General features: G+C 40.6%; 1 protein-coding gene across 2 annotated transcripts in view; it reads right to left on the bottom strand.

Moving 5' to 3' along the window:
* The window catches only part of PNPLA7 (patatin like domain 7, lysophospholipase), a 133,550-nt gene that overhangs the window by 92,154 nt on the left and 22,745 nt on the right, over window positions 1–18,651 (bottom strand). For both annotated transcript variants that reach the window (XM_075716316.1, XM_075716317.1), the window contains exons 14-18: window positions 14,523–14,623; window positions 13,491–13,637; window positions 8,369–8,446; window positions 7,102–7,307; window positions 950–1,081 (exon numbers count right to left, since the gene is read on the bottom strand). In XM_075716316.1, coding sequence (XP_075572431.1) covers window positions 950–1,081; window positions 7,102–7,307; window positions 8,369–8,446; window positions 13,491–13,637; window positions 14,523–14,623 — 664 coding nt within the window. The remainder of the gene's footprint in view (window positions 1–949; window positions 1,082–7,101; window positions 7,308–8,368; window positions 8,447–13,490; window positions 13,638–14,522; window positions 14,624–18,651) is intronic.

Genomic DNA, 18,651 nt, shown 5'->3' with positions numbered 1-18,651 from the left:
TTACTGGTTACAGCAGGAGGTTGTTGTCACTGCAAGGTCAATATGGATGCACAGGGAAATTCTGCAGGTCAAAGAGAAACACCCCCAAGTGGCTCAGGACTTGGATTCCTTTTGGTGCACACATCTTAGACTATCAGGAGGGTTTTGCTATATCAAGTTTGCATGATTAAGAGTGCTGTTTGGCATGCAGATTTCCAGCGTAACCCAGTACATGGATGAAATGCCATACTTCTGGTAGCGGAGTTACAACTAACGCAAGGAATTCCAAAAGATTTTAACAAGATATCAAGAGCTATGACTGCTTTGATGTACAAAGTAGTCCAAAACTTCCATTAGCATTAGTGCTGCAGGTATAGTTATAAAAATTACAATTACACAGAACACATACTAAATTAGACCTTCATTCTCCCACACTGCAGCATCCATATAATGGCTCAAATGTATCCTAGTACAAAAATCCATAAAACTAAGTTTTCCCAAAGATAAGTTTTGCCCCTTGAAAATAGGCACCACACTTTATGTTTTATTTACTATTGAATAAGCCTAACTGAATTACCTTTGAGTTTTGTTGTTTATTTTAGAAAGGCTGAAAAACTCTTTGAGCAATAGATGTTCATGCCCTTAACAATGCAGAAACTACCACCAGAACATGTAAATGTCTATGTCTTAATCAATCATGTCACTTCAAAAGCTTGCCAAGACAAAATAAAGCATGAGGAATAGCATGAAAGAATTCTAATAATCCCTGGAGACAAGACACTGAAGCAATGTTGATAAGTACTGCAGAAAAAAAATAATCTCAAAGCAGGCAAACAGATAAACCTGATGGAATAGTTGATAAATTTAGTCCGATGAGTTTCTTATTCTATGTATCACCAAGAGAGCACAGCTCCTTAACTAGGAGAACTTAGATATTAACAGACAACATACAATTTTGTCCTCATCTTACCTGTAAACAGCTCGTCCAGCCTCAACCTCCATCCAATCCAGGGCAAAGTCCATTTGCCTAACAAATGGTGACATTCTTTTCACAACAGTGTGGGCCACACCAAGAACTACACTTGGCTGCTCCCGCATTATCCTAGAAGGAAAAACAAACAAACAAACAAACAAACAAAGTGTTTTCAAGTACTTCCAAAACAGGAATAGGTACACACAGGCACAACATCCCAATGCAGCTGTTGCCAATGCAACTGGGCAGTTATATAGGCACTAATTCAGACATTAGTACATACCAATATACACACTCTTCTATCGCCACAACCATACTACATCAGTGATAATTTGACAAAGTACAGGGCTGGCCAGCCTGCCAACCTAGCCCAAATTAAGCATCACTCAAAGTTGACACTGTCCTAAGTAGCAGCAGGACTATGCTAGTAGGATGCCAGCTAGTCCTGCTGCCTGGCCCAATTCCCCTCTTTAAGCGAGCAGCAGGATGGATGGGAGCCATGCCAGCTCTTACGAGCCACCCTCCAAACCTCCCCTTCACCCAGGTATCTTATAACTCAGGAAAATGTTCATATTGTCCAGAAGATTATCCCTTCCTGATGTTTTGCACCTCTCAGTCTCTCATATGTGCATGGGCTCACAGTTTCCCCTAAATTTTATTATATGTGAAGTCTGTTGCTCTTAGGAGACCTGCTCTTTTTACAAATGTTCCCTTTTCCCTGTTGCAAAGACCACAAAGAACTGAAACATCTCCTAATAAAGCTCCTGATCTTCACGGTGAATCTTTTGAGTGATGCTTAAAGTCTTCAGTAGTAAAGACACCATATAATTCAATACTTTTCCCAAACTGAAAAACTTTGAGAATGTTCTGCCAGTGGTAACTGCAAACTCGACACTGATTGCGAGGCCTGAGGGAAATTGCTCTCACAGACACCTGATAAGACATTCGTGAGCAGTTATTTCTCATTTTTTTTAGCCTAAAGATCAATGCATCCTGTTACCTTGTGAGTAAGCACTCAAATTCTTACTGAAGCACTACTCCACAGGAGTGAACTGATCACACAAATCTCTAGATGGTGTATGTGTTAAGACATCTTATCTTCTCTGTTCCTGTGCAGTGTCAAGAGCAATTGATGGCAGACTACTAAAAAATAGTTACTTCACAACAGGCAGCACAATTCAGAAAGAAGTAGGTAACTGTATGCAGACCCAGCACTTGAAGTGCACGCCGACAGAGATGAGGGAGCTACATTAAAGCCACACGTGGGCAGAAACAAAGAAGAGTAATGATAAATATTGTACATTTTCTGCATCAATGTTCCCTTTACAGTGAAGGCTGCCATAAGACCAAGCTCACCAAGTCACTTTCCATCATCTATCAGCAGTCCTGGTTAACAGAGGAGGTCCCTGATGACTGGAGGCTTACCAATGTGACGCCCATCTACAAGACGCGTCGGAAGGAGGACCCGGGGAACTACAGGCCTGTCAGCCTGACCTCGGTGCCAGGAAAGATTATGGAGCGGTTCATATTGAGTGAACTCAACAGGCAAGTGCAGATCAACCAGGGGATCAGGCCCAGCCAGCGTGGGTTCATGAAAGGCAGGTCCTGCTTGACCAACCTGATCTCCTTTTTATGACCTGGTGACCTGCCTGGTAGATGATGGAAAGGCTGTGGATGTCATTTACCTGGACTTCAGCAAAGCCTTTGACACAGTCTACCATAATATTCTCCTTGGCAAGCTGGCAGCTCATGGTTTGGATGGGTGTACTCTTCACTGGGTAAAAAACTGGTTGGGCGGCTGAGCCCAGAGAGCTGTGGTGAATGGAGATAAGTCCAGTTGGCAGCCGGTCACGAGCGCTGTTCCCCAGGGCTCTGTTTGGGGGCCAACCTTGTTTAATATCTTTATCAATGATCTGGATGAGGGGATTGAGTGCACCCTCAGTAAGTTTGCAGATGACACCAAGCTGGGTGGGAGTGTCGACCTGCTGGAGGGTAGGATGGCCCTGCAGAGGGACCTGGACAGGCTGGACCGATGGGCCAAGGCCAACTGTATGAGGTTTAACAAGGCCAAGTGCCCGGTCCTGCACTTGGGTCACAACAACCCCATGCAACGCTACAGGCTTGGGGAAGAGGGGCTGGAAAGCTGCCTGGCCGAAAAGGACCTGGGGGTGTTGGTTGACAGCCAGGCTGAACATGAGCCAGCAGTGTGCCCAGGCGGCCAAGAAGGCCAACAGCATCCTGGCTTGTATCAGGAATAGTGTGGCCAGCAGGAGCAAGGAGGTGATTGTCCCCCTGTACTCGGCACTGGTGAGGCCGCACCCAGAATACTGTATCCAGGTTTGGGCCCCTCAATACAAGAAAGACATTGAGGTGCTGGAGCATGTCCAGAGAAGGGCAACGAAGCTGGTGAAGGGTCTTACAGGCCTTACGAGGAGCGGCTGAGGGAACTGGGGTTGTTTAGCCTAGAGAAGAGGAGGCTAAGGGGAGACCTTATTGCTCTCTACAACTCCCTGAAAGGAGGCTGTAGTGGGGTGGGTGTTGGTCTCTTCTCCCAAGTACTTAGCAATAGGAGAAGATGAAATGGGCTCAAGCTGCGCCAGGGGAGGTTTAGGTTGGCTATTAGGAAAAGTTTCTTCCCGGAAAGGGTAGTCAAGCATTGGAACAGGCTGCCCAGAGAGGTGGTGGAGTCACCATCCCTGGAGGTGTTCAAAAAATGGGTAGATGTGGCACTTCAGGACATGGTTTAAGTCTAGTCTACCCTTGATTGGTTTAGTGTGGACTTGGTAGTGTTGGTTAATGGTTGGACTGGATGATCTTAAAGGTCTTTTCCAACCTAAACAATTCTATGATTCTATGATTCTAAGACAATCTACCTAGGAGACTGTGTATGTGGGAACTCTCACTAAGCACAAATCATGTGAGCTTCATATCTAACCTCGCACCCTAAAAAATAGGAAGGATGAGAGAAAGGCATGGAAAGAGCATTGTCAGTCTTTGTTCCCTAACTGAAATACGGCACCCCAGGATAACCACTAATACAGACAAGCCTAATCTCACCACACACCCCGAACACCCAGCCCTATCCCCCTTCTCAGCTGATCTAAAAGTTAAATAAACCCCCTGAAAACTCCTGAATGGTTTAGGTAATTTTTTTTTTTACTCTACTTGCTTATTTAGCCCTCCAAGTCTCCTCCTACACAGGCTGTCTGCTGTGATCAATAAAAGCCATTTACTCCTTTTTCTCCCTCAAGATATGTATCTTAATGCATTGTAAACTATTAACAGGCTGCTTTTATTTCCATCTGGAGCTCTCTGTTATTTCACTGAGTGCTATACAGCTTCTACAAGAGTATTAGCATGGAAGGTAAAAGCCCACCCTTAGGCACAAGAAGAGAAAAGCACATTCCGCCCCCCGCCCCCATTTATCAGCCAGGTTTCCTTCCTCTCACCTGGGCATTTTCACCTTTGCTCTCCTGCTTTGCACATGCACGACACTGGGAAAATTAAAAGTTGAAGCTCTATACTACAGAAACCTGTTCCTGAAGGGATCCTCAGGGTTCCTTATTAGAAAGCTCACCAGATATAGTGATGAAAAGGCTAAACTAGTGTCTGTGAAAGCCTGGGACTTACGCAGATTTTCTTGTGAATGTGGATGCAATTTGATATCCAGCTTGGCTGGCAATACGAAATAAAAATCAAAGCATGCCTGCTAATCTGGCAAGCGCACATGATTAAGACTCTAAACTGTGAAATTTACTGAAGAAAAAAAATGTGACAGAGTCCCTAGTACTGCAGAACCTGAACATATTCCTTCAAGAGAGTCTGGTGACAACTTGATTACACTCTTCGTCAGGAGACACCAACAGTTGCAGCGTAGGCACTGCACACTTAGTACATCAGTTCAGCAAAATAGCAAAGCATTTAAGGTATATACTATATAATTAGCTTGTGTCACCCCTATACTTAAACTCTACATTTACAGATAGTTATTTAGTCATGTTAGTACCACATAAAAGGCTCCTGCCTCAAAGTTTCAGTGAAAAGGATTTAACCTGTTGTCCAACATCTAATATGCAATTCTGAATCCTGGGCTACTTCCATTACTGTGCTCTTTGCCTAATGACAACTATTGACCATGTTCTTTCTGCTTCACCCGCTCATTAATTATTGAGAAAAAAACACATTCAATGTTCCAGGGCAGCTCAAAGAAAAAGAGTAATATATTTGACAAGAAAGGAAGAAAGAAATTTTGGAGAATAATGGAGGTTCTTGTCAAATTTCTTCTGGTCAGTAAGATGAGCCCACCAAAAAAAACTTAAAGAAAAAAACAACCCTAAAAAAAAAATCATTCCTGTGAGATTCTGAGCAAAGGAGAAAGCCTAACATTGTAGGACTATGAGCACAGAATTTGGCACAAAAAGTGGAAAATAAAACTTATTTCTAATTTTATCAACAAGTTTTTCTTTCTCATAGAGTTCAAAGCAAAAATAAACAAACTTGAAGTAACGTCATGCTTTTCAAAGACTTTCTACAATGACACTTTTAAATATGGGAACAGGAGTTAGAAGTGATATAAAACTTGGGTTTCAGGAGAAATTGTGAAGATGGAACGCTGGAAGATCACAGAGATTGTAAAATGCAGAGAACTGGCAACAGATTTTTTAAAGGAGAAAAAGAAAGATTTGCAAAGGTCCCAAAAATGATGAAGAGGCAATATACAGTGATGGGCTAGAGATCGCTGACTGGTAAGGAGTTAATGGAAGCCAAAAGGTAAGTTGGAATAAACAAGAGACAAGTCAATTCTTGAAAGAGAAGAAAAAACCCAGGAAAATGAGCCCAAGCAAATGAGTCAATCCAGGACTGAACATCAAAACTGAAAAAGAGGAGGAAAAGGTAGAATCTGACTGGTTGGCTAAGATGACATAATGAAATTCAAAGTCAGAAACAAGTAGGAAAACAACTGTAGAAGAAGAAAGAAGGAAAAAGCAGGAGCTTACAGGAAATAGATCTGATACTGCATGGAATGGCACAAGTGGGGAGCATCTATCAGAAATTAGGTCAAAGAGTTGACATCCACTGCACAGACTTGGAAAAACACAGCTAATCAACCAAGCACACTGCTGAGAACAGCGTGTTCAGTTTTATAGCATACAGCCCTTTTGCCTGAGGTTACAAAAAAAAAAAAAAAAAAGAAAAAAAATCACAGAATAAGATTCTGTGGTAGAATTGATTAGGAATACAATTAGAATTGTTTAGAAAGTAAGAAGTACACAGAAATATACAAGATAATAGTGGCCTAGAAAACACAACCTCAAAAAGTCTTACACATGGATGGACTGACAGCACATTCAAGCAGAAGTTGAAAAAGGAGGTTAGAAAAGGAAGTAGAGGTATTTGACACAAATTACATGTATGAACTAATAGTAAGTCTTAACAATAGGATCATGGAATAAATCAAGAGCATTAATCATTAATATCGGACAATGAGGCTAACCACAGTCATCATACCGGGTTTGTGTTTTTTAATTAAGAAATACCTGTATCCCCCTTTAAGCATTAAGTCACAAGTCATGTACTACTTCGAAGGTCCAGAAAGGAACCTGTCTTGCACAGGAGGATTCTTCTTTGACCTATTCTGTTAGTGAGCATTGAAAACCTACAGTTACACCAAAACCAATCATTCATAACACATCCAACAACCTGGGCTGTGTTTGGAAACAGAACTGGGATGGGTTCTCCAGCAAAAAAGAATAATGAATCTAAGAAAAAGGGCCTGGCAAAGGAGCATTTAACCCAGCAAAGCACAGGCTCTGGCCAAACTTACTTATTTGGATTATGAAGTATATGAGTCTTGGGTCATAAATCACACCCTATTGGGTTAAGTGCTCTATAAACCTGGGACAAAGGAGATACCATCACTTAATATTACCATGCTCCCTGCATTACCTCTTGCTGGAGATAAAGCCATTTGATAGATGGGTCAGAGCTCATCTGGGCGCTTAGAACTCTCACATAAGCTATCTGGTTTGCTACAGGATGTATTGTAGCAGTACTACGCCACACATACATCCACACTCCCCTTTGTTCAAAAGGGCCATAAAAATTAAAAAGTAAGAAAAATCAATATAAGTTTTCATGGCAGAACTCACTCATAGAAATGAGACTTGGAAATAGACAGGAAGCTGCAGTCTCGATTGGCCTTGATGGTGAAAATCAGTGGTTCCCCAGTCAGGACAGCAAGCTGGCCTACGAGTTCTCCTGGATGGGTAATGAACAGACAGGTGTCCTCCTCCGAGTCTATCTTCCGCTGGTACACGTGAAGCATCCCCGAGACCACAAAGCAAACATTAACATCCTGGAAAAAATGGAAAGAGAGATCAATAAAATCCCCAAAGATTTTAAAAGCAATTATCACAGTGACAGTATTATCATGACCTATCTGTTTTCCAGAAAGCTCCCTATAGTTTTGAACGATTAGGTGATAAAATAAGACACAATAGTGAATTATTAAAAGCAGGTTATGAATATTTAAAACTAAGCAGCCACAATATTGAAAAATGTGTTTCTCTTTGTATGGTTATGAAAAATGAAGGCTGCATGTGTAAGATCTCAAGAAATAACAACAGAATTGAGAATGGAGATAATGGGGTAATCGCAGCAGCATGATGAGGGACATTGCAGTTCAGCAGAGCAGAATACAGCAGCACTGTAACTGGAGCTGCCCCTCATCTGCTTTGCATAAACTTGTCTATTTATACAGTATTATTATAAATTAATCTCGTTATATCCTAAATACACTTTCCTATAAACAAATAATACTGGATTTCTATGGGGGGGGGGGGGGTGGGCGGGATACTTTACTGCAACTGAGTGACATCACCGAAAGCCCGCAGTGCAGGGCATGCAAAAGGGCTGCCCAGTCTCCATACCTCCTCAGGAAGCATGGAGGTATGATACTCCATACCTTCTCATGAATCATAGAACAGTTTGGGTTGGAAGGGACCTTAAAGATCATCTAGTTCGAACCTCCCTGCCGTGTGCAGGGACACCTTCCACTAGACCAGGTTACTCAAAGCCCCATCCAACCTGGCCTTGAACACTTCAGGGATGGGGCATCCACAGCTTCTCTGGGCAACCTCTTCCAGTGTCTTACCACCCTCATAGTGAACGTACATAAGACGGTACATATGAAGGTACATAAAAGCTGAAAACAGACAGGTACCACTACTGCTACACTGCTACTGTGTCCCACACAGAAAGGCTGAGAGCTGGGATTGTTTCACCCTGAGAAGATAACGTTTGGGAGGGGTTGGGGGGATTTTTTATTTATCATCAATGTGTATACATACCTTATGGTGCGGGGCAAAGACTGAGACAGACTTACATTCTCTCTACTCTCAAATGACGCTCACTCACCTGATCTCCTTGCCTCGATAGCACAGTCCCAGCAGTAACCTCATGCAGTGTCACTTTGCCATTCAACAACGAAGGATCCTGGAGAAGAAAGGGGCAGGGGGTACAATTTACTTGTCAGTGCACATGTAAAGATCAGAGGTGAGGAAGCACTGAAATAAAGCAAATAAGGATAATAATTACTAAAGACAGTGTAATAAGTACTTGAATCCCTTCAAAATATGGTACATGATTTTTATATTTCTCTACCCAACAAACATTTTTTCTGGAAGAGAAAAGGTTTCATTTGTTTCAATTGATCAGACTTAGATTCTTAAGGATTTTATATTTGTCAGTTTTGCCCCCAGACTCTTTTAAGGGTCTATAACAAAAAGAGACTTACATCATCTGGCATGAAAACCACGAAGTATTATGTTATTTTCAAAGGAAGGTGAAACCAGAGGAGACTGTCTACATCATGGAGGACTTGGACAAGATGATCTAACACTTGCTTTACCACAGCCCTTCCCTGGTCATGCAGCTCAGCCATGCTGTGCACGCATAGCAGATTTTCATACACTATGTAGACCAAAAGCTTCCCCAAAGTAAGGAATTCTTGTGTGCATGCACACATGGATTGCACAGGAGAGTGGGAATTTTCCTCCTGACTGAAGAGCACACAGGAGGGAGGGTCTTTCCAAAAGCCTGCCCTCAGTTTGGGCTCAACCCCAAACCCTTGCAATGGCAAGGAGCTGACCTGGTTAAGTGCATCAGCTGATCAGAAGATCCCTTCCCAGCTCCAATGCTGGTCACCACCATAATCCTGAGTACATAACACAGACAATCACCAGGAATGGAGAGAATTTTCTTTCATCTCAAAGAACTGCCCATACAATTTGGTGTCCCATGTGCAGTCAGTATCAAACCCTAATGCCTCAGGCTACCTTTGCTTCAGCAAAACTTTCACCCAAACCAGCAAATCTTCAAAAGCTCAACATTTTATTATCATTATGGGTAGGGGCAAAAATGTGGGCTCAATTATGTGATTCTTGCTTCATGCTAAAGAGTGACAGTGCAGTCTTGGTGTCTCGCAGCTTAACCTCTGCAAGGCAAAGCCACACACTACCATGTCCAGTACTTTGCCACAGCAGTAGAACCACTAAAAGCAAGAGAGCTGCATGCACAGTAAGATACAATTCAGTGCAAGCAGTGTAGCAGAATCTGCCCATAGTCATTAACAGCAGGAAGACAATACAGCAGAGATGTAAACATTTTACCATTGTAATTGTTATGCCAGGTTTTTCTCTTTTCATTTTCAGTTAAAAAAAAAAAAAATAGAGCAAGTGAAATAATCAGAATTATTCTTTACACCTACAACTGATAAAAAGAACAGATTTTCATCAAAAAATGGTTTTATTGAAACCAATCTGTTTCATGGGAACATATCCAATGCAAAGAACCTGACAAGCACCTGTCAAAATATTTCAGTTCAGCAATATCAACTCAACTAATTTCTATGATGTTTTTTCCTATATTTATACATTTATGGTTGTATAGTATTACCTAAAGACAGAGTTTTAACTATGAAAGTATCTCACAGTAAGGGAATACAAGCTCCCTAATGAGCTCTACTTATCAATGGCTTTTTTTGGCTGCATTAGCTCTACCAAAAATCGTTGCAAAGATTTTCTTCATGTCTAAGACTACTTAAGTATTGAAATAGATTGCACACAAAGGTGTGAAGTCTTCATCATTGGAGATCTTTAAGAACAGCTTAGGCAAAAACCTGCCAGAAATGGCTTAGCAATATTTGATTCTGCCTTGGGCATGAAAAGAGACTGAATGACCTCCAAGCAGTCCTTGAAATTCTACTTTTCTGTGCTATTACTACCCTGATTAAGCAACAAAGGAGTTGACAAAACAAGATCACAGACAAAATTCATCCTGTCTAGTATCTCCTCTCTTGAATGAGCAAGACCAGCAAACCCAAATTCAGCATGCAGTTACTGGGTTTGAGCTAAATAACTTTTTACTGATCCTCTCCAGCCTCCTCCAGCCACTAGCTTTTAGGAAAAGAAGTCACTAGCACAACAAAATCCATTTCATAGCAAGTTTCTTTGTGTTACTATAATAAATTAGCAGACGTTTATGATGCAGAAGTGAAAGCACAGACCACTTATAAACAATAAACAAAGCAGCAATTAACTGGGACAGAGTTTTTTTGTCAAAGGAAGTGACTCAATTCCCTTATAACCCATGCAGAAAATATGCCCTGCAACATTATTTAACTCTCATATCAAAACTACAGACAAAGCTGAAAACATGTAAAAGTTGTATGAGACTGAAAATGATTCATGACAGAGACCCAAGGAAATCAAGTTATTTAGAACAAAAGAAAAAAAAGACAATCGTAATTCTGAAGTCAGATACCTAAGGGTCATTTGAAATAATACTGCCTCTCTCCTATAGTAAATTATCCCCTCCTCTCTCTCAGTCTCATAAAAAAAAAAAAAAAAAAAAAAAAACAAAAAAAAAAACCCTACCAAACAACCAAAACCCAAAATACGACCATCTGTCATCAAAACGTCTTGATTTTAGTCACACTGATTGGCTGCTCTGAAAAAAAGACATCTTAAACTGCTTCCAGACAGCTAAGAAATAAAGGTTCTGAGCTAATTTTTTTAAGAGTAAAGCTTACAGAATTAATTTTCTTCCTTTATGTAAGTAGTACTGAACACATATTTTAAACACAGTAAGGTTTTTCTTCCATTGCCTGAAAAAGAATAATCAACTTTTGCTATCCTGCACAAAAAAACCTGACATTGGTCTTTAAATGAGATTTCTAGCATTTGGCTACATTCCATCAGATTCTTACTCACTTATGAAAAACTGGGTTGCTATAATATCAGAGTTTGAAAAGCTTACCTTATTTCATTACTATTTAGATCTTCATGCTAAAACCACTGCCTATTAGATGCTGCATTTTAAGGATACTGTCACCAAGGACAAGGAAAAGGCTGAGGTATTTAACGCCTTCTTTGCCTCTGTCTTTAATAGCCAGACCAGTCATCCCCAGGGTACTCAGCCCCCTGAGCTGGAAGACAGGGACGGGGACCAGAATGGAGCCCTCATAATCCAGGAGGAAGCAGTTAATGACCTGCTATGCCACCTGGATGCTCACAAGTCTATGGGGCCAGATGGGATCCACCCGAGAGTGCTGAGGGAGCTGGCAGAGGAGCTTTCCAAGCCACTTTCCATCATCTATCAGCAGTCCTGGTTAACAGGGGAGGTCCCTGATGACTGCAGGCTTGCCAATGTGATGCCCATCTACAAGAAGGGCCGGAAGGAGGAGGACCCGGGGAGCTACAGGCCTGTCAGCCTGACCTCAGTGCCGGGAAAGATTATGGAGAGGTTCGTCTTGAGTGAACTCAACAGGCATGTGCAGGCCAACCAGGGGATCAGGCCCAGGCAGCATCCTGGCTTGTATCAGGAATAGTGCAGCCAGCAGGAGCAGGGAGGTGATTGTTCCCCTGTAGTCGGCACTGGTGACACCACATCTGGAATCCTGTGTCCAGGTTTGGGCCCCTCAATACAAGAAGGACATTGAGGTGCTGGAGCGTGTCCAGAGAAGGGCAACGAAGCTGGTGAAGGGTCTGGAGCACAGGTCTTATGAGGAGCGGCTGAGGGAACTGGGGTTGTTTAGCCTGGAGAAGAGGAGGCTGAGGGGAGACCTTATCACTCTCTACAACTCCCTGAAAGGAGGTTGTAGGGAGGTGGGTGTTGGTCTCTTCTCCCAAGTAGCTAGTGATAGGACGAGAGGAAATGGGCTCAAGCTGCGCCAGGGGAGGTTTAGGTTGGATATTAGGAAAAATTTCTTCCCGGAAGGGGTAGTCAAGCATTGGAACAGGCTGCCCAGAGAGGTGGTGGAGTCACCATCCTGGAAGCATTCAAAAAACGGGTAGACATGGCACTTTGGGACATGGTTTAGTCTAGTCTACCCTTGATTGGTTTAGTGTGGACTTGGTAATGTTAGGTTAATGGTTGGACTGGATGATCTTAAAGGTCTTTTCCAACCTAAATGATTCTATGATTCTACCCTTTCTATGATTCTAATTAACTTCAACTCTAATCTGTTTACTAGTTAATTACTGAGAAATTTATTCTAGATTAAAAAAAAAAACAACAAACCAACAAGTGCTGTAATCAGTAGCTTCAGTGATCCTGGAATTTTTGCTCATGATCCAATAGGTCTAAAAAAGGAAGACATCAGTTGTATATTGGATACAAACTTTTGTCACAAGCAGCATCTGAGGCCAGTCCAATAACTTGGAAGTCAGCAGGGAATGTTAATATCCAAAAGTAAAATCTTTTAAGTTCTAGCAAGTGTTGCTTGGTGAGAGCTCTTAAAGCAGAGGAAGAGACCGCAGCAGCTGTGCCCAGGCCTCTGGCAGCATCAACAGACTTGAGTTATTGAAACATATGCTGTAATAAAACTAGGATATCTGTGACTGGTTTAGATAGATGTACAATTTTCCCAAATTGTCTTATTAGCTGCATGAACAGGTACACCTCTGTAATGAAATGCAGCTGGAATTATAGGAACAATGAAAACAAACATTTTCATTCCTTCTTACAACATGAAGGTGATAAAGCAGGGGCTGGGCTCAATAACGACTGCAAGGGCACCAAGCATTTAACTTGGAATGGGCATGGCACCGTCACTCAGCTGTGAAACGCACTCATAGCCAATGGCCAAATACAGAGATTCAATTCCAAAAATCAAATGAGGCACTCAGATGCTATGCCAACAGGATTAATAGATTCAGCAATCACCTGAACACCTTCACATAACTTCTTCACACAGTATGTGAGAGCATGAAATTACAAGGCAGCAGAAATTGCACATTTACTTCTCACATGGATAAATCTGTACAGTGAGACAAGATTCATGCAGTGCATTTCAGTATGGTCTTTTTAAATGGCAGAATAATTCAGATTTATTTCAGTCCTGCTAATAACTTCAACAGACTAGAGAATAAAACATTCAGCTAGTCTACAGTGTACTAGGGAGACAATTTACTTTTTAGTGCCTGGCAGAATGAGATGAAAAGCAAAACCAAAGCCATTTGTTCCTGCAATAACTTACATCAAGTTTCATCAAGGTTGAAAGGTCTTTCTTTGCTGCTTCGACGATGGCATCAATATGTTTGCTATTACAGCAATCTTGCACAGCACTATAATGGAAAACTGCCGAAGGAGTTTCCGTCACTGTAACAGTTTTCTTCAATATCGACTGCAAAGAACAGATACACAAGTAGTATCGGTTTAGATGATGTAATTGGCACCTACCCAGCAAAAACTTGCCGTATCATCTGTGTTCTCTATCCAGCACAACTGGTGGCCTGAAAAAAAAAAAAGCTAGGTTTCCAAAAAATCAACAGCTTGCTAACTTCGTTATCTTTGTATTTTTCTGCAAAGCTTAACTCTCAAGTCAAAGCTATTCATCGCAGTTTGCGAAAGCAAAGAATAAGAGACTTCACAAACCAGGCAGGTGCCAGCTTGACAGAATTAAAATTTGAGCAGCACCGTATACAAAGACGGAGGAAAAGATAAAACGTCCGTCAAGGTCACACTGAACCACAGTTTCTCTTCAGATTTTGGTTTGCAGTTTTATAATTCAAGAGCATTTTTGTGCTCTTAACTTTCAGGCCAGTCTTTGTAAAAAGCAGACCACAAAAAGAAAAACAGATTCTTAAATCATGACTGAAAACCTACAGGAAGTTCACAGGTTTTTAATTCCTTGCCACAAAGTAGTTCTCACAAATAAAGCATGGTCTGACAAATTCACCTTTCCAAATAATCCTTTTCTTGAGTCAGAGGAAGGTAATATACCCAAAATTAAGCAGTAGCAGCAGTGCTTTTCCATTACTTGCCAAGGGAATCTTCACAGTTTCCAGATATTCACTAAGAAGCCTGAACAGTTACCAAAATCTACTGAACAACTATAAGTTAAAACCACAGCAATACAAGACCACCAAAGATCACGACTTGTAGAGAGACAAATACATGCAGGCATGTATTTGAAGTAAGGAAGAAAACATTTCTATTAGTCAAGGAATAAGGATGAGTAAGGAAGTGCAATGCAAGAAACATGCTGGAGTATCTAAAGGAGGGATACCTTGCCCACAACAGGACTGCTGGCAGTGTCCTCAGAGCCGAAGTGCACTCTGGCTCTTTCATACGCCATGTCCATGTCTGACTTAGCACCACTGGAATTACCTACAAGCAATATAAAATCTTTTTTTAAGCATCTCCACTATTACAGTTTGTTAGAAATAGCACATAGTACACAAAGTCAAGCAACATTTTGTTTTGTTTTGTTTTTGTTTGTTTCTGAAGTTTAGGGATAAAACAGAAAGTGGCATCCTCATATTCCAATTTATTTCCTAGTTCCTTTTGCCCTGGAAGATCTGATGGGAATTTAAAATCTTCTCATCTAAGCTCACATATACAGTATGTCTCAAAATTCCCACACCAACTCTTGTGCAGAGTACAATAATTATTTTGGGGTAGACAAAACAGAATCATTTGTATCTGAAGATTATCAGGAAGAGGCAAATCCACCAAACATTTTCCTTGCGGTTTCCAAGAAATTATTCTTACAAGCCTTTTCTCCGCTAAACCAAAGAACTTTTTTGTACCTGATATATTTTAAGAGCTTTTATGGGGAGAATATTATGATCAGCAACTTCTGAAAGTCTCTCCACAGAAAGCATCCCTCCCCCAATGCCTAAAATCATTTCAGACCTTTTTTACAACTTCTCCAAACTTTCAATGCACATCATGTGCCGAGAGATACATAAGGAATTCTCTTCCAGGTCTCGCTTATTTCATTCATGAATGTGAAGTCACTAACAACTTCTATTCCTTACATCCCAATTTTAATACATCTTAATTATATTAGCTCCTTGGCTCTCCCATCCACCTTCCAGGAACTTATCTGAGATAATCAATAACACAAACATAACTGGGAAACATTTCCTATTTAATTACCTTGAATAGGATACCAACATATCAGCCTGATGATTTACAGATGAGTTTAAGAATCATGCAGAGATCGCAATTTCCTTTAACAAACAAACCTATAATCATTTGTATCATAATTCTATGCCGACTATATCTCAAAAATAGACTATATTCAGAAAAGTTTAAATTTTCTCTCTTACACCTTTTTCCTTCTGTTACTACACTGTTCTTATACTTTTGCTTTTTTAAATACAAATTGCTGCTCAAAAATAGGATAGACCCTTATGAAAAATAATTGTCTTTCCTGACTGTTGAATTTTGTTACTTAATAAACTCTGAAAGGGCTCAAATTTTTAATTCTGAATTCCCCCCCCCCCCCTCCCCGAGTTTGCCCAGGATTGCCCTGATCTTTGGAAAGTTGCCTTTTGGAAACATGGAGTTGCCTTATATTTACACCCTTGTTACATATGATCATGTGAAAGTATTACCCTCCCATGAACAGCTGTCTATAAATTTAATTTTAAAAATACAATTATTTTATTTCTGAAGGAGCTTGACTCCCATCTCCACCCCAGCTAGGACAAGGAGAGAATCAAACTGTCCCAAGGATTCAGATCTACCTCAGAGTACTCTTCTTCCATGTTGTCTACAAATATGAACAAATCTTTGCATGTAGTAAATCCACATCTGCCACTGGGGTCATAACATCATTTAATGATCAGCTTCCAAACAAGAAACCCAACAGGTTGACCCAAAGATCTCATCAGAAAAACTTACAAACCATAAGACAAAAAAAAAAAAAAAAAAAAAGCCAGAAAAAAAAGCTGTTGATGCTACTAACTGAATTTCACACACACTGCAACATTAAAGACCCTAAATTAGTTACAAACAAAAAAAGCTGGGATAGTAGAAAATGCAGCATGGAACTCCATATGGGCTGATTTGACTACCTGTCAATTATACTGCCCCACAAGTGACAGTGTCAGCATAATTACTAAGTCCCAATATACCAAGTGCATTTTAAATCTAAACACACACTTCTCAGGTTAAACCTAAATAATCTGATAATGGGCACGTAGGCTTGAAAAGCATCCTCTACATAGCTCTGCATATTAAAAAAATCAGAGAAAAAAGAGGAGGCATTCTAAGAGTGAAAGCTTGTGTCTACTAGACTTCTATTCAAAGTAGAAGTCTTCATCTCAGTCATAGATATAAGCTTCCCACACAGTGATTAATTAAACTGTCTTGTTGCTCAAATGGGAGTTAGAAAGGATACAGCAGAACAAGCTTTAATGAGAACCGTTGAGTCAAAAGAACAGAAGGCAGTGGGAAACTCAAGAGTGGAATGCAATCCTGTTTGATGAACACATGCTCGCTGGTATCCCACACACTGCTGGTATGGAAGTCACTGCAAAAACAATGGCAACTGACATAGTCCCTGGCAGTATTTCAGCTGCCTCTTTCCTTCCAAGTACTCGCTCACTGAACTACTGGCTTTTCCTAATGCAGGTGATCCTACACTCCTGCAGGTATGCTGTAGGGTCATGGCTTCAGTTCTGAAAATGGAAAAGCAGCTTCTCTTAACTCTTGATAAAAAGTCCCCAAAAACCAAACCAATAACAGATAACTGCTATTTAACCTTAAAAAAAATTAAGTTGGGAACACTTACTTCCAGGAACAATAAAACTGATGAAGTTATCACATATAAGAGATCCTGTTGTTTTATTTTGTTCATCTAATTCTTCTGTCCAGCAGCCCAGATACTCCACATGACTTAATTACATCTTTCTCCACATAAAGGGTTAGTATACTTCAAAAGTAGACTAGCCTAAGTTGGCAGGATCTTATCTCCTCATCTACACAACTTCTATGTTTCAAGTTAAATAGCTATACAAAAAACAGAAGAACAAATTACAGCCCAACCCCAGGAGCAACTGAGGCAAAAAAATGTTTACCCCAAAGTAATTTTAGCAGTTTTTGTTAATTCTAATGAGCCAAGGAAATCAAAGAGATGCTGAGATAATAGCACCTGTATCACTGTAGTAACAGACACTTCTCTTTTCTCTGAATCAATATTCTCATGGAGTCTGAACACACAGTAAGGTAGTGGAATAGAATCTGAAGCAAGATCTTGATCTTTTCATTATAGACATCAAGATACTTTCCGTGCAAGCTAAACAGTGACTGTAACCTCAGTGCAGTGAACACAAATCAACTCCGTTAACTGAAGCAAATTGTAATTACCCAATTAGATATGCTCCTTCTGTCAGTAAAAATTAATTTTCTCTCTCTGCTAAGCTCTGTGTACCCTGACGTAACTCTTATGACACATAAAAGGAGAAAGAAAGGACAAATGGGCATATTCACTGTTAAGTATGCAGGGATCCTTCCACATAAAAGCTTTTAAGGTAGAGTCCATGCGTGTTCTTAGAAGTGTTACAGGGCTGCATAGGCAGATCTCACTGAACTACTTTATTTACCTGGGGGGAAAAATGGCTATGTTCAGAACAAATATCACTGAACTCACAACTGAATCAAGTCTGCTCGTACATTTTATAAGCACGTAGTGCAAAAGAACCTAACATATATGAAAATAAAGCCAAGTCTTGCATGGGTCACTTCAATATTTTCCCTTAATTTGTTTCCCTGGTTCAGAAAGATGATCTACTTATCACTAGCCAAAATCCTATTTCTCTGCCACATCCATCCCTTTGGACAGTAACATGGAAGTTATGAAAAACTGTAACTGGGACATTGTATATTTGCATAGCAGAAACTGAAGAGAAAGTGAATCAACTCTCTATTGTTAAAAATGAAGCAAGATACCCCTTCTTCTGTTCTCTACATACTACCAACTTGATAGCCACAAGTGTTAGAAACGTTACACTGGGGAAAGCCCTCAACGCTGAGGGCTCCCTCAGCCTGTCTCCCTCCTCTCTCCTTGTCTCCATACTCTCTAACCCCTCATAGTATGTTCTTATCTCCTAAACCATTTAATAGTCAATGTAAGCAATATATGTATTTTCTAATGTATCCAGGCTACCTTTATTCCACAAATTAGACTTTATATGACTTCTCTATTAATAGTATCTCGATAATGACTACAGTATCTAAGCATGATCTTACAACTACCTCAGGATGGTTAGTTTGGTCCTCAGCTAACAAAAGACAGATACCTTCCTTTTATGGTTCACCCAAGAAGTTCCAGTTTCTCTACCTTGAACATAAAGCTAACCTAAACAACTGGCTCAGAGGAAGATGTCTACAGTGGAAATGACTGA

This window comes from Pelecanus crispus, chromosome 9 (assembly GCF_030463565.1).
Source record: "Pelecanus crispus isolate bPelCri1 chromosome 9, bPelCri1.pri, whole genome shotgun sequence".
Taxonomy (NCBI): Eukaryota; Metazoa; Chordata; class Aves; order Pelecaniformes; family Pelecanidae; genus Pelecanus; species Pelecanus crispus.
The sequence above is the reverse complement of the archived record's forward strand: the minus strand, read 5'-3'. Positions and strand labels throughout refer to the sequence as shown.